The sequence below is a fragment of the Microtus ochrogaster genome, unplaced genomic scaffold, assembly GCF_000317375.1.
Source record: "Microtus ochrogaster isolate Prairie Vole_2 unplaced genomic scaffold, MicOch1.0 UNK18, whole genome shotgun sequence".
Classification (NCBI taxonomy): Eukaryota; Metazoa; Chordata; class Mammalia; order Rodentia; family Cricetidae; genus Microtus; species Microtus ochrogaster.
Genome location: NW_004949116.1, coordinates 2965898 through 2979064, shown reverse-complemented (window position 1 = coordinate 2979064; position 13167 = coordinate 2965898). Strand labels below are relative to the sequence as shown.

Sequence of the window (13167 nt, the reverse complement as noted above, 5' to 3'; positions counted from 1 at the left end):
CACACACACACACACACACACACGCATCCCAGCAGCCTTACCTGATCCTGTTGCTGTACAGATTTTCCTGAGGCACTGGGCTCCTTGGCGGTGGTCATGGTCTGTGCTGGCACTCACCACCCCAGAGTCAGGAGTAGTCTGATTGTGACTTTGAAGGCACCAGAGTCGCGATGATAGGGTGAGGAGAGCAATTCTAGTCCATACTTCCGAAATCACCAGGTTTTGCGGGGGGGCGGTGGGGGAGGGAGCTTGGGAGAGCAGCCTACTTTGCTCTTTAAATGCAAAGAGCAGAGACAGGCTCCAAAGAGGAAGACGCTGCTGCTCAGTGGGGCTTCTCCAATTAGCCACAGCCTCTGCAATCGCCACAGAAACAATAACTGCTTAGCAACCGGCAACTGGCGGCTGGGAGCAGGCAGGGGCCCGAGCGATGCGCGCTGCTTCCCCACCGCCTCCTGGCCGCGGCCGCGCAAAGGCGCATGCTCCGGCTGTGCTCAGCCTGGCTAGGGCTGGGGCGGGGGCCGCGGAGGGGCCGCGGCCGGTGGACGCTACACGCGCGCCCTAGCACTGGCAGCCTTGTCATTGCATCCATCAAGCACCCATCATGAATCCAGGCCACCGCGCGCCCCCGTGGCTGAGCCAGTTGCCTGCAGCAGTACTGGCCCCGTGGCTCTCACCTGGGTAGGGGGCTCAAGAGAGATGCACCGTCCTTTTCCTTATCCTTAGCTACAAAATGCAGGTGATTGGGGGTGGTTGGAGAGGCAGGCCTACCTTCTGTTGGCCCTGCAGCCTCTGCAGTGACTGGGATGCTGCTGGCTGGTGTACCCGTGGTCTTTCTTTACAAGTCAGAAAACTTTGGTTTCACCTTTAAAGTGGATGGATCTCAATCCAACAAAAATCAACTACGACCCGAGAAGAACTCAGCCTGTATGTGGCGTCTTTAGAGGCTACAGGCTCCCTGCTGCAAAAGAAGACCAGGCAGCATACAGTGCCCCATGGGCCTCCATCTTAAACCTGCCAGGGCCTCCTGCCAACCTGAACTCTTGCTTCCTGCTTGTTCCTGCAGACTGCACTGCACTGGAATCTCTCTGGGAGTCAGGGTTAACCAAGGATTTTCAGGTGGGAATGGCTCCGGAAGCAGCAGAGAAGCTTCAGGGTGGGCAATGCCAAGCCTTCACCTCAGCCTTGTCTCTGTGAGCATATCCTTTGCTCTCGGTCTCTGGTTCTCTTTCCGCTCTCACAGTCCCTGGCTTACAGGTAGCCAGCCACTTGCTGGAAAGAGCCTGGGTACCTGATGATGTCACTAATGGCCACTAATTACTTTAGAAATTATGTTCTGGGACCTGGGTAGCATTGATCTGATTTTTGTTGTTAGGTCTCCACTTAGCAGGAGTTTCAGAGACAATGTCCTGGAATCCAGCCCCTCAGGGAGTCCTGAGTCCAGTCATTTTACAAGAACAACAATGGGTCATTGACAGGCAAATTCAAATCCTGGCAGATGCCCACCTGCTCTCCCACAGCCTAGACTCTGCTGCTCTGGGTATTGAGTTGGCACTGATTCCAGTAACTTTTTCACATGAAAGCCAATAGCTTACACCTTTTGGCCAAAAGGACAAGAAAAAAGACCATGGCAAGCTTGCCACTCAGGAGTCTGTTCTGATTTGCCTGTGTTAAGTCAGGTGCCCCTCCAGCACTGTCTATGGCCAAGACAACATACGAACCCTGTGTAATTTACCATCACAACCCTGTGGACCAGCATGCTTAGATTCTAAGTGATTCTCAATGTTGCTGAGACCACACTGCTAAGGCAGACTCTAGGAAGGGGCTGTGTATAATTGCAGGCTCCTGTCACTTATGGAAGGTGCCTGCCACAACCTCGTTGCCTCTCTGGTCCTGGAAGCCGTTGTGGCATGAGGTTCCTACACACACTTCTTCTTAGGCCCAAATAGCAAGGCAAACAGAGCCTCAGAAAAGAAGACCATGGAGTAGAACAAATGGTCTCTCTTGGCCTGTACCCCGAAAACACTCAACCCCTGAGGACCTTAGTCAGTCAACAAAATCAGCAGCCCCTGCCTCAAACGGCAGTCTCAACACAGCTGTCACCTAGAGTTTCCCCTCTAACCAAAGCTGCCTGGTACAGGTTAAGTCCTGAGTCACCGTCTGTTCCATCTAAGGAAGGATTCATGGCTCCCCTCTGAGGCTGTGAGCTGCTATCCACAGACAAGAGCAGCAGCATAGCTGAGAGCTCGCCGCTGTCCCCAGGGACCTCAGTCCAATGGGAAGTGGTCCCCAGAGATGCATATAGGAAACTCCTTCAGGCTCTTCCCTTTTTGCGTCTCAGTAATGAGCTCAAAATAGAATGATACGTCTAAATTGAATATGGTCATCATATACAATTTGCTGACATTTGTAAGATGACAGAAAACATTTCAAAGGGATTTCCTGTTGCTGGCCAGCCTTCGCCTCTCACGCCCTCCTCCATCAGCTTTGTCCTCAGGAGCCATTATGTGGAAACGGGCTGGAGTGAGTATAAGTGAGGGGTCAGCCTGCTTGTTCTACGCACAACTTCTCCATGCAATTCTCTGGTACTGGGTTCCACTAGCTTCTTTGTACACTTGACCTTGGCTGTTTTTGAGGGAGAAGGGGCAGATAGTCCTGCCAAATGACAAGCTGCAGGTGAAGCGATGCAAACGTGGGGTAAATCTTGCATCCCTAGGAGGTCTCTAAAATATCCTCAGAGACACCAGTGGTGGTTGACTGCTGGAGGAGAGGGCACAGGGGCTTGCTAATGAACAGATGTAATGACTCAGGCTAGCAAGCTGAATACATTTTGAGATCTATGGTAAAGCACTGAGCCTGGAGTTGACTGCCGTGCCACACAGTTAAAAACCTATTAGTGGGGTAGATCCCACGAGTGTTCTAGCTACAGTAAGATGAAAAAGGGGTGTTTTTTGCTGATATTTGACAATTAATCACAACCCCTCTGTAGGAGAGATAATGTACTTAAGTTCATTGCAGAGAACCTTGGACCAGGTCAAAACTAAGTCATCCCATGCGTAAATTACAGGTACCTTCTTCAAGTCTTCCTTCGGAGATGTTAACAGCCAGCAATGAGAGCATGTGTGCCCCACAAGGCAGCACAGCTGTGCAGACCAAAGATGAAAACTTCTCCTGTGTTTGGTGTCAGCAGAGCCAAGGTTCACATCCCTTTCTTTGACATCTTCCCCACCCCATACTCGCTGGGCTTTTTTAGAAACCTTGCCCAAGGGCCTGGGTAGATCAGCTCCAAGTTCTCCAAACAAAAGTTAGCTCCTTTTGGCTGAGACTGCTCCAGCTTGCTAGGTAGCAGGCAGTCCAGGGCACGTTAGTTAGATGTGGCTCTGGTGTAAGGGGAGGACCAAGATGAAGGAACACAAGGCCCTCCAGGAGCACCTTGGAGATCTCAAGCTGATCCCAGCCCTTCCCTGTGGGGGCCTGTGTCTGTGAGGAGGCACCTTTCTATTCTGCAGGGGACGGTATTCAAAGCATCCAGTAAACATACATAACAAAGCATGCACAGCACCCTATCGCCCTATCTGCAGGCTCAGCATGGTGTGCAGGGCAGGCTCTGTCAGAATGGTGTGCCATGCCTTGGGTGTACCAGGCCAGAGACCTCTTATTTCTCACCTCTGTTTTACCAGTGCTCCTCAGATCCCTGAAGCCAGCTTTGCCTAATGGACTTGTGGGATCCTAGCCATCCTCTCCTCCAGATGTGTGTGAGTGGGCATTGCCACGGACACAGCCACGAACACAGCCGAGGTTTGCTCGTGGACTTGCAGCCCTGGATCCCTCTGCTAATCCCAGCAACATCTCACCTTTTCATCCCCACACACCTACACCAAGGAGCCAAGCAGCCACAGAGCTTCCCTCAACTAGCAAGTGTGCATTCAGCACGTATCTTAAGCAAACAACAAAAACTCCATTAGCAGGGGGCACAGGAGGCAGAGATGCAGGTGTCTTAGTGGTGAGTTATGAAGATTTTAAACATGTAGCTTACTCTCCTTAATGAACACTTTCCTGAAAATATAAATGACTCTGGGCAGCAGGTACAACTGACTGATTGATATTGGGTTCAAGGAAACCAGTAGAAACACACATACCCTACAGACATTAAAAACTAGCAAGAAGGTTGGGGTTCTGGCTAAGCCTCCTGATCCCCATGTGACAACTGTCACTACTGACACCTCTCTGGAAGAGGTGGCCTCTTGCAGCGGAGCTGCTCCCTGTGCCTCTGAAATTACGCTTTGGGTTTGACCTCGAGAATCTAGTTCCTTCAGTGCCAACGCTCTGTCCTGGAAACCACTCCGTCTTCTGATGGCTGGGTGTGAGGATGTCTGGATGGTCCAGACAGAGACAGTATCTAGGCTTGGAGATATGAGCAGGCGAGAATCACAGGTGAAGGACACAGGAAGCAGCAGCAAGTGGATACAGACCACCCAGGCAGGAATCCCCTGGTAAGCCTAGCCTAGGGAAGAGGAGGTCTCCTTGTATAAGAGTGACTCAGAAGCTCAAAGCTCTGTCCCCATGCTGGTGGGACACCCTTCTCCTGTATCTACTATCCATCTCCTGGCTTGAGAAGCCTGGCAACAATGCTCTCACTGCTGAGGACACAGAACTGAAGGCCAGACCAAGGCTTCACCCTCAATCTAACTGTAGATTAGCACAGCCTGAGGCACTCCCGTCAACTCCCCTGTTTTTGAGTTTCCTCCTGAGAAGTCAGGTCCTAGCAGGCATGCCATGGTTCTGCCTGTTTTCCAGGGTAGACACTCAGAGAAGACCCGTGCAGAATTTCAAGAAGCCAGGGCAGCCTCTTCCCCTTCACAGGCAAGCTTTGACCACCATTGACTTAGATCGAAGGACGCAATCTTCTCTCCTTAAGAGCCTGGCTGGTATGCCTCTTGAGCCAGAAGTGGAACAAGGGCAGGGGGTTGTACTCAGGTGATTTGGGTTTGCCTTGTTCTCAAATTGTTTCTCTATTTTAAGAACAACGAAGAGAACGTCGGCCTGAGGGCTGTCCTTGGCACCCACAGTCTTGCAGACGCATGCTGTGAATAAGAAACATCCTTGGCTCCTTCTCAGTCAGGAGCAGCACCTCTCTTGGGACTAGGAAGAAAGAAACAGAAAGTGGAAAGAAGGCAGGGGAAGGTGGTCTTGGTTTAGGCCTTTGATGATTATGGGCTCTGGGCCCCATTCCTTTAAAGCTCAGCTTTTTATAAGTGAGTGAGGAGAAAGTCATACAAAACAAAAGAAAAACAAACAAAAAAACTAAGAACCTCCTAGTGGCCTGCATTTCACTAGCACTTGCCCTGTCCTATTTGAACTTCATAGCAACCTTGAGAAAGAGTTATTTTAATCCTGTTTACAGATAAGATGGAGTACAAAGGGAACAGGTAGTCTGCCAGGGCTTTGTAGATAGAGAAAGAAGGTGTTGTGTGTGTGTGTGTGTGTGTGCGCGCGCGCGTGTGTGTGTGTGTGTACATCTCATCCTGTCTCTCTATTCCCTAGCTTTTCACACTCACACAGGTTATGTTTCCCAAATTACTCTCAGCTAGAAACTCTACCCATGAGTCCAACGTTGACCACCAAAGCCCAAAAATGCTCCATTATACAAGAGAACTTTAAAATCTGTGCAACACTTTTGCCTGCACCCAGACTTTGGATGGAGCTCCCTGATAATAACGGTGTTGATTCTCACGAGCCTCATCTCAGAATCCTCAGGTTTTGATCCGATGTCCAGTCTGTGCATTTTCCTCTGCCTTCCTTAGATGTCCCTAAATGAGCTCATGCTTCTTAGCACATTTGCATAGCCAGGGCCTGCTGGCCCCAGGCAGGGCGGCACATGACGGCTGTCCTAGGCAGGGTGTCATGAGCTCCTCTTAGGGTGCCTCATGCTGCTGGGTGACCTTGGTGACGGCAGTGCGACAGATTGCCTTTGCTTATGATTTTTAATGGCTCTGACTAAAATTTCTGGGGCTGTTCAGTCAACTCCAGTTTGGTGGCAGCTGTGGAACAAGCCCTCACACTGTTTGGGGGACACATGTCAGGACTGGTTCAGTTAGCTCTACTGCTGCCTTGGGCTCAATGACATGTCAGAGAGGATGTCCTTAAGAAGCCCCCAGGACCCATCCTGTGGGGCCCCACTCATGTCTTGGCTTCCCACACCCTCTGCTCTCTGTGACCCCTGGATGATAAACTCTGCTGTCAGGATGATTTGTTGTCCCCAGCATAGGAGGATTTCCCTAAAGTTTTATTGGAGATGTTTTATTTTTAGCATAAAATGATTTAGAAAGCAGACACAAGCAGATAATTCCCAGAGAAGGAGACCAGTCAACACAATTCTGACGGCCTCACTTTGCCAAGACACATCTGATTTGGCTTTGGAGGCTGGCGCGAATGGAAGCCTAAACGATGCTCAAATGAGCTGCTTGAAGTTGGAAGCCCTTGAAAGCAACAGGGATCTAAGACGCTTAGTCTGTCCTCTAGGAAGGTATGGTCTAAGTGAAAGCATTCAACACGACAACCCCAAGAAACAGGTCACTCCAGCAAGGCTTCCCACTAGTGCCACACAAAAAGGCTTCCCTCTGCTGAGCTCTTATCCACTCGTTCCTGCCCTGTTTAGATGTCCTATCTGCCCTCAGCCCCAGAGGTTTATACTCCCTCTCTTCCATGTTTTCCCATCATGCTTTTTGTGTTCCATGCAGCATCACTGCTAGGCTTCTTAGATTCTTGGCATAGTTTTGAATTCCTCTGCACAGTGCCAGGTAGAAAAAGCCGAGTAGACTACTTTCACAAGCACAGGTGAGGCTTGGGGGGGGGGTCACAGGTGAAGCTGTGGGGAGAAGCAGGACAGGCCAAGATGGACAGAATCAGATCTTAACAGTGATGATCTCACACCAGGGGCCAAGGGAGAAAGGTTGTGCATGGAGTGGACAGAAGCGTGAAGAAAAGAGCAGGACTTGCTGCCGAGAGACACAGGGCTGTCCCAAGGTCTGTGGCTACCACAGTCCCATTTTCTTGGGACTTGAGACTTACAGGAGTCTCTTTGAGTCAGAAAGCAGCGGAAGTGAGCTTTGTTGTATGACGTGCAAAAGACCAAATTAAACGAGCTCTGACCTGTGTTCAGGGGAACATGCAATCCACAGAGTTTCCTTTACAAATGCCAAGTTGATTCTCAATTTAATGTCAGTTGGGAGTGATGAACAGGCCAGGGTCACAGTACAAATCAACATGTAAGGGTTTCCCATGCTTGCTCATCTCAATGGCCTTTCTGTGTAGAATCAGAGGGAATTTGGGGACATTTGTGACTTCAACTAAATGTATCCAGTGAAAATACAGGTTTAAAGTCATCAAAAGAGAGAGGTTATGGTCAGATTTCAGGTTGGTTACCTGCATTATTTCTTTCTCATTTAGTTTCCAAGTTTCTAATGTATACTCATGACATGCTAGCTACCATTGGACATTGAGGGACACAGATACAAAAAGTATATCCTGGCTTTGAAGGATTCTTCTTTTGGTGGGTGTGGTGGTTTGAAAGAAAATGGTCCCAAAGGGAGTAGCACTATTAGGAGGTATGGTTTTGCTGGAGTGGGTGTGGCCTTGTTGGAGGAAGTGTGTCACTGTGGAGGAGAACTTTGAAGTCTCCTATATGCTCAATCCACACCTAGTATCTCAGACCACTTCTGGTTGCCTATGAGTCAAGATGTAGAAATCTCAGCTCCTTCTCCAGCACCATGTCCGCCTGCATGCTGCCATGTCCCTCCATGTTAATAATGGCCTGAGCCTCTGAACTGTAAGCCACCCAGTTAAATGTTTTCCCTTATAAGAGCTGCTGTGGTCATGGTGTCTCTTCACAGCAATAAAACCTAAACTAAGACAGTGGGGGATAAATAAGGAAATAAATACAACTAGTCTAGACAGCACCAAGGGAGTTGTAAGCAGATGTGTGCCAGTGAATACTCCCAGGGCCACTGAGGGCCTGGAGGAGAAGCAGAGGATTGCTATCAAGTGGAGTGGCCTTGAATAGGAAGGCCCTGGGTGGCTCGTGGGGAAAGGCCAGTGGCTGGAGCACCAGTGAGGAGATTCTCAAGGGGGTGGGGGGTCAGGCTGGGCTTTGAGGATGAGGACCAGAGTCTTCTCTGGGGATAATTGAAAGATATTAGCTATGAAATAGCTTGGGCAAACAGCCATTTGGAAAGGGCTCACAGCAGAGACTGGGAAGTAGTGAAGGGAAGAAATCTCAGTTAGGGAATCTGCAGGAATGGCTCAAGAAAGATGTGAGGAGTACCTGCAGAAAAATAGGAGGGAAGAGGAAAAGGGAGAAGGCCGGACTTCATCAGGGAACCATTGAAAACCACAGCAGCCAGGCAGGGATCTACTGCTTCCTTGGAGACATCTAGCTACAGCCGACCAAAGTCTCTCCAAGGCCCAGAACAAGGATGGTTGATTCTAGAGATATTTGTCTTTCAGATTTTTCCCCTTTCGTGTGTACCTTCTCCCGTCCCTGCACCAGGCTCACATAGGACAGTCAGTGACCTTGCCACAATTAGACTTCACAGAGATGACCACACCTCACCCATCCATCTTTCAAGTTTGCCCTCTGCCATCGCCCCCAGCGCTGCTCTCTTCACACTCATTGTCTTTCACTGAGTTGCCCCCCAGTCCTCCCATGTTTCAATTCCTAGTCAGCTTGGCTTCAATAGTCAGCCTGGGCCAGGATTCAGAGAACAGGTTTGGGGGGGGGCACATTCATATGGGTTTCTGGGCTAAAGCTGGGGTGCTGAAAGTATAGGCAAAGAATTTCAGTCTTGTTCTCTGGGTATATGCACAGAATGTAGCCCTGTCCAGGTGTAACCATAGTTTCTAGGACATACACATGCAGCTAGCGAGATGAGAGTCACTTTCATGTCCCTAGCTCCCATCCCAAACAAGGTACCATGGAGACAGACCTAGCTCCCTTGTTTCCACCCTTTCCCTGTACCTGGTGCATTGTGAGTGCTCTAAGCATCTGAGGCTGTGAAGGCAGGAGAGGCTTAAGCAGGATCAGGGGTTCAGCTGCTGCTGGTCCCCCACCAGACTTAGGGAAGGGTTCTCATAACATGAACCTGCCATGGCGTGGACCCAGCACATCACACATTTATCTCTTCATTCTCTGTGGGAAATGGAGATGCTCGAGGCTAAGAAGTAATTTTTCTGCCTTGGTGGGTTTCTGCTTTCTCCCTCATATCCTGGCTAGGTTGTTGGCCTGTGTCCCCTTTCACGCCTTTGGTCTACTCCCTGGCCCCTTTCACCTTCTTTCAGCAGAGGCTTTGCTGGTTGTCCAGGAGTTCCTCTCCTGGACACTCCGTAGGCTCCTCTTTCTTGTGTTAGTCACTCTGCAGCCACTTTTATTCTCTGAACTTAAGTGAAGGAGGCGGGGCAATGGCTACTTCATCACAAAGCCTGGCAACACCTGCTTTTCAAATGGCTCCAGACTTGTGTGTTTCTGTGTGTAACTCTCTGGTGCTCTGTCTCTGGGAAGCCACATCTCCTGAAATGTCCACGAGGATAGCAACTTGATAGGCACAGAAACATGTGTCTGATTTTTTTTCCCATTAAAATATAGCAAGTGCTTACAGCAACATCTTACACACTGTAGCACTCACTAAATATCAATGAGATTTGCAGGCCCAGAGAGTTTCTTTCCTGCCATTTGAAAGAGAAAAACTTAGATGGGGGAAACAGCCCTGTATGAACTAAGTGTCCCATGTAGATGACAGCTTTAGCACTTTATGAAGACAGATAGTCAAAGCTGCCTTTGAAAGTGGGCCAGCATAATCCATCTCTCCTGCCCTGAGCAAGAGCTGTTGAAGTTGGTAGGTGCACAGAGAAGTTGTGCTTCTGGACTAAGGCCACACAGCTGGTTGGTGGCAGAACAAAGGTCCTGCATTTTGTCTGGAGCCCTTTGGACATTTCTATCTTCCATCCAATAGGGCTTTGGTGGCAGATATATTCTAATAAGGTCTACCTTCCTACAAATCAGGGAAGAGGATGTCATAGGGTTTCTACAAACCAGTCGCATCTCCATGTTGCAGGCCCAGGGTACAGATCTCTCCACTGTGAGTCTGCCCTTCAAGTCCGAGTCCTCTGCTGCTCACCTCTCTGTCTCTGAGCAATGGGTCATGGAACAGAACAAAAATTACAGAGAAATAAAAATAAATTCATAAAGAAAGGGCCATGCCTTTCAAGGAAGGAGCAGCCTTGACTTTATTAGGCCTTGATCAGCAAAAGGAAAGTAAGTCCTGGGAGGCCATGTCCTGGCTCACCATAACTTATTGTAGCCAACAGACACCTCCTTCACTCTCACCCCATTTACCACCCCTGGTCATTTCTCTGTTGGAAAATAGAGAAGGCTTTTCAATGAGGGACACAGTCTCTGGCCCCATTTTCCAAGCCCAGGCTTGAATAAACCATGCCCTCCAACCAATGCCTGTCTCCCTCTTAGTTTTGGTGAAGGCGGTGGGCCATAGGACCTCTAAACTCCAGGAACGGTCACGAGGCAGAAGTCATGCCAGGTACAATGAGGGGTGAAGGAAGAACAGGGCCGGCGGATCAGGAATTACTCTGCAAGAAACAAACTCTGGGAGGCAGAGGCTTCCGTGTGCTGTGCAGGGCTGAGCTCAGGGAGCTGCATGGACATAGAGGGGAACCAGGCCTTCTTAGCACTGCCTGGTAGACAAGAGACCCCACATCAAGAGGTGTCATAACCATTTGGGCTGCAGAGATGGTTTTCCATGGTTGGTCCCGCCTGGGGAGGTGGTCCTGGCTGGGTTGGTTCTTTTGGATAAGTTATAGAGGTTTTGGCAGATCATCTTTGGAGTAGATCTCCCCAGCGAATAGCTGCTGTCACTGTTGATGTAAATGCCACATGCTCTGCTCACATGAGGAGAAAATTCATACCAAGCCACCTACCTCCTCCTCAAAAGTGGTCACCTATTTACCAAGAATTCCATCTCAAACAAGAAGGTGCAGAACAAACACTGGAACTGAGAGATGGATGGGGGCCCAGTCAGAGGAAGGACACGTCACGGTGGCATCTGACTCCATGGTGTCCATCTGCTCAGACACTGGCAATTGCCGGTCACTGCACTTGCACAAGCTGTATGACCCTGAAGGCCAGCAGGAGGGGGCTTGCCATCTATTGCATTCCCTGTTAAACAGAAGGAACCTGCAGGGTGGAGAAGAGATCTGCCCTATGTGAGAGGAGGATGAGACCTGCATCCTGTAAGGATGCCCGCAAGGGATGCTCCCCCATTTGTCTCCAGAAGATGGAGGATCCGGAAGGTGACAGAGCAGGAGCCAGCCCAAAGTCTCCATAAGCTCCACAAACAGCACAACCAACTGGCGACCAAGTGTTCATACACACAGGCCACAGGAGATAGTTCTCTTTCAAACCACCACAGATCTTCAGGCCACGGAGAAGCTGCATGGCCCAGGAGAGCGATGGCGTCTTCTGTTGTCTGGGCTTGAGGTCATCTGTCCACAAAAAACTGTTATCGGGGATGTTTGCCTTAAAATTCAGGACTTGTCCCTAGCTCCCTGCTGAGGGGAGAATGTGCTCTGTAAAGTCTCTGCCGGAGACCACATGGAGAAAGGCCCTGCCTACCTGCCTGTACGCTGCAGTCTCTGAACAGTCTGCTATGGCCTGCGGCACTTGTACCCACGTCCACAGGCTCAGTGTCCACCCTGGGCAGGCAAGGGCAGCAGTCCATGAATTAAGCATCACAACATGATGTCTCCCGTGACGGCTGTGAGGTTCACAGAGATGATGGAATTGCCTGGGGCTGCTGAGTGAGCTGCAGTCTGACTTTAGACTGGATTGCTCTCTCTCTCTCTCTCTCTCTCTCTCTCTCTCTCTCTCTCTCTCTCTCTCTCTCTCTCCCCTCCCTCCCTCCCTTACCCCCACCCTTTTTTTAAAAAAAATATTTATTTATCATGTATACAATATTCTGTCTGTCATATGTCTGCAGGCCAGAAGAGGGCACCAGACCTCATTACAGATGGTTGTGAGCCACCATATGGTTGCTGGGAATTGAACTCAGGACCTTTGGAAGAGCAGGCAGTGCTCTTAACCGCTAAGCCATCTCTCCAGCCCCTCCTTTCACATTCCTTAGGATATAAGTTCCTGTATCTGTTCCCTGGTTTGGGAGCAATGCGACCCACTCTTTCTTAATGTGTGGTATACATACACAATGATTTGGTGTTAAATGTCCTCCACAGGAAATGGAACCTACCTCCAAGAAGCAAGTCATGAGGGGACAGGCCTTGGAGTTTCCAGTCTGGCCCTGCTTCCTGACCCTCTCTGTCTCTTGACCCACAGATGTGTAAGCAAACATTCTCACATTCCCAATGCCACAACTGTGAGCTTCTCCGGACAACAAACCTTCCCTACTGAACTGTGCCCTCCAACCATGGAACAAAATGAAAACTTGCAGGGGCTACAGAGATGGCCCGAGGCACTCAGTGTAAAGCATGAGGAACTGAGCTCAGACACAAGCACCAGTGTAAAATGCCAGGCATGGCTGTGTGCGCCTGTATCCCTAGCAGTGTGGGCAGCAGAGACAGGAGGATCACTGCACTTGTTGGCACAAGCCTCACTTCAGGTTTAGTGAGAGACTATGTCTCAAAGAAATGCAGTGGAGATTGGCAGACAGGACACACTATGGCCTCCTCTGGCCTTCACACACTATGGCCTCCTCTGGCCTCCACACATGATGGCCTTCACACACAATGGTCTTCTCATGCACGTGATCATACACTCACATCCAAATAAACAAGTTAAAAAAATATTTTCTTCCTTAAATTGTTTCTTGTCAGATATTTGGTCACTGTAATGAGAAAGTAACTACTCCAGTATCCAAAACTGAGAAATGCCATGCTGCTGAATGCACATTAAACAAACAGAAAAGGAAAACAAAACAAACAACGAAACACAACAAAACAGAAACAAAGCCAGTACTGCGAATTAATCCTATTTTCTTAGAGGTTCACTTCAGTATGACAGGAAAAATAGATGATAAATGGCTTTTGAAAGTCTGAGAGTAAATGAGTTTTCACAAGTAATTTCTCATCTTTTTCATCACCAGGCAGTGAAAC

General features: G+C 49.4%; 1 protein-coding gene across 4 annotated transcripts in view; it reads right to left on the bottom strand.

The window, feature by feature from the left end:
• Dpp6 (dipeptidyl peptidase like 6) overlaps window positions 1-13167 on the bottom strand; it is an 880940-nt gene that overhangs the window by 447748 nt on the left and 420025 nt on the right. Inside the window, exon 1 of one of the 4 annotated variants that reach the window (XM_005367451.2) lies at window positions 42-486. The exons of the other annotated variants lie outside the window; for them this stretch is intronic. Coding sequence (XP_005367508.1) covers window positions 42-98 — 57 coding nt within the window. The 5' untranslated portion in view covers window positions 99-486. Of the gene's footprint in view, window positions 1-41; window positions 487-13167 lie in introns of those variants that run through there. 4 annotated transcript variants of the gene reach the window in all.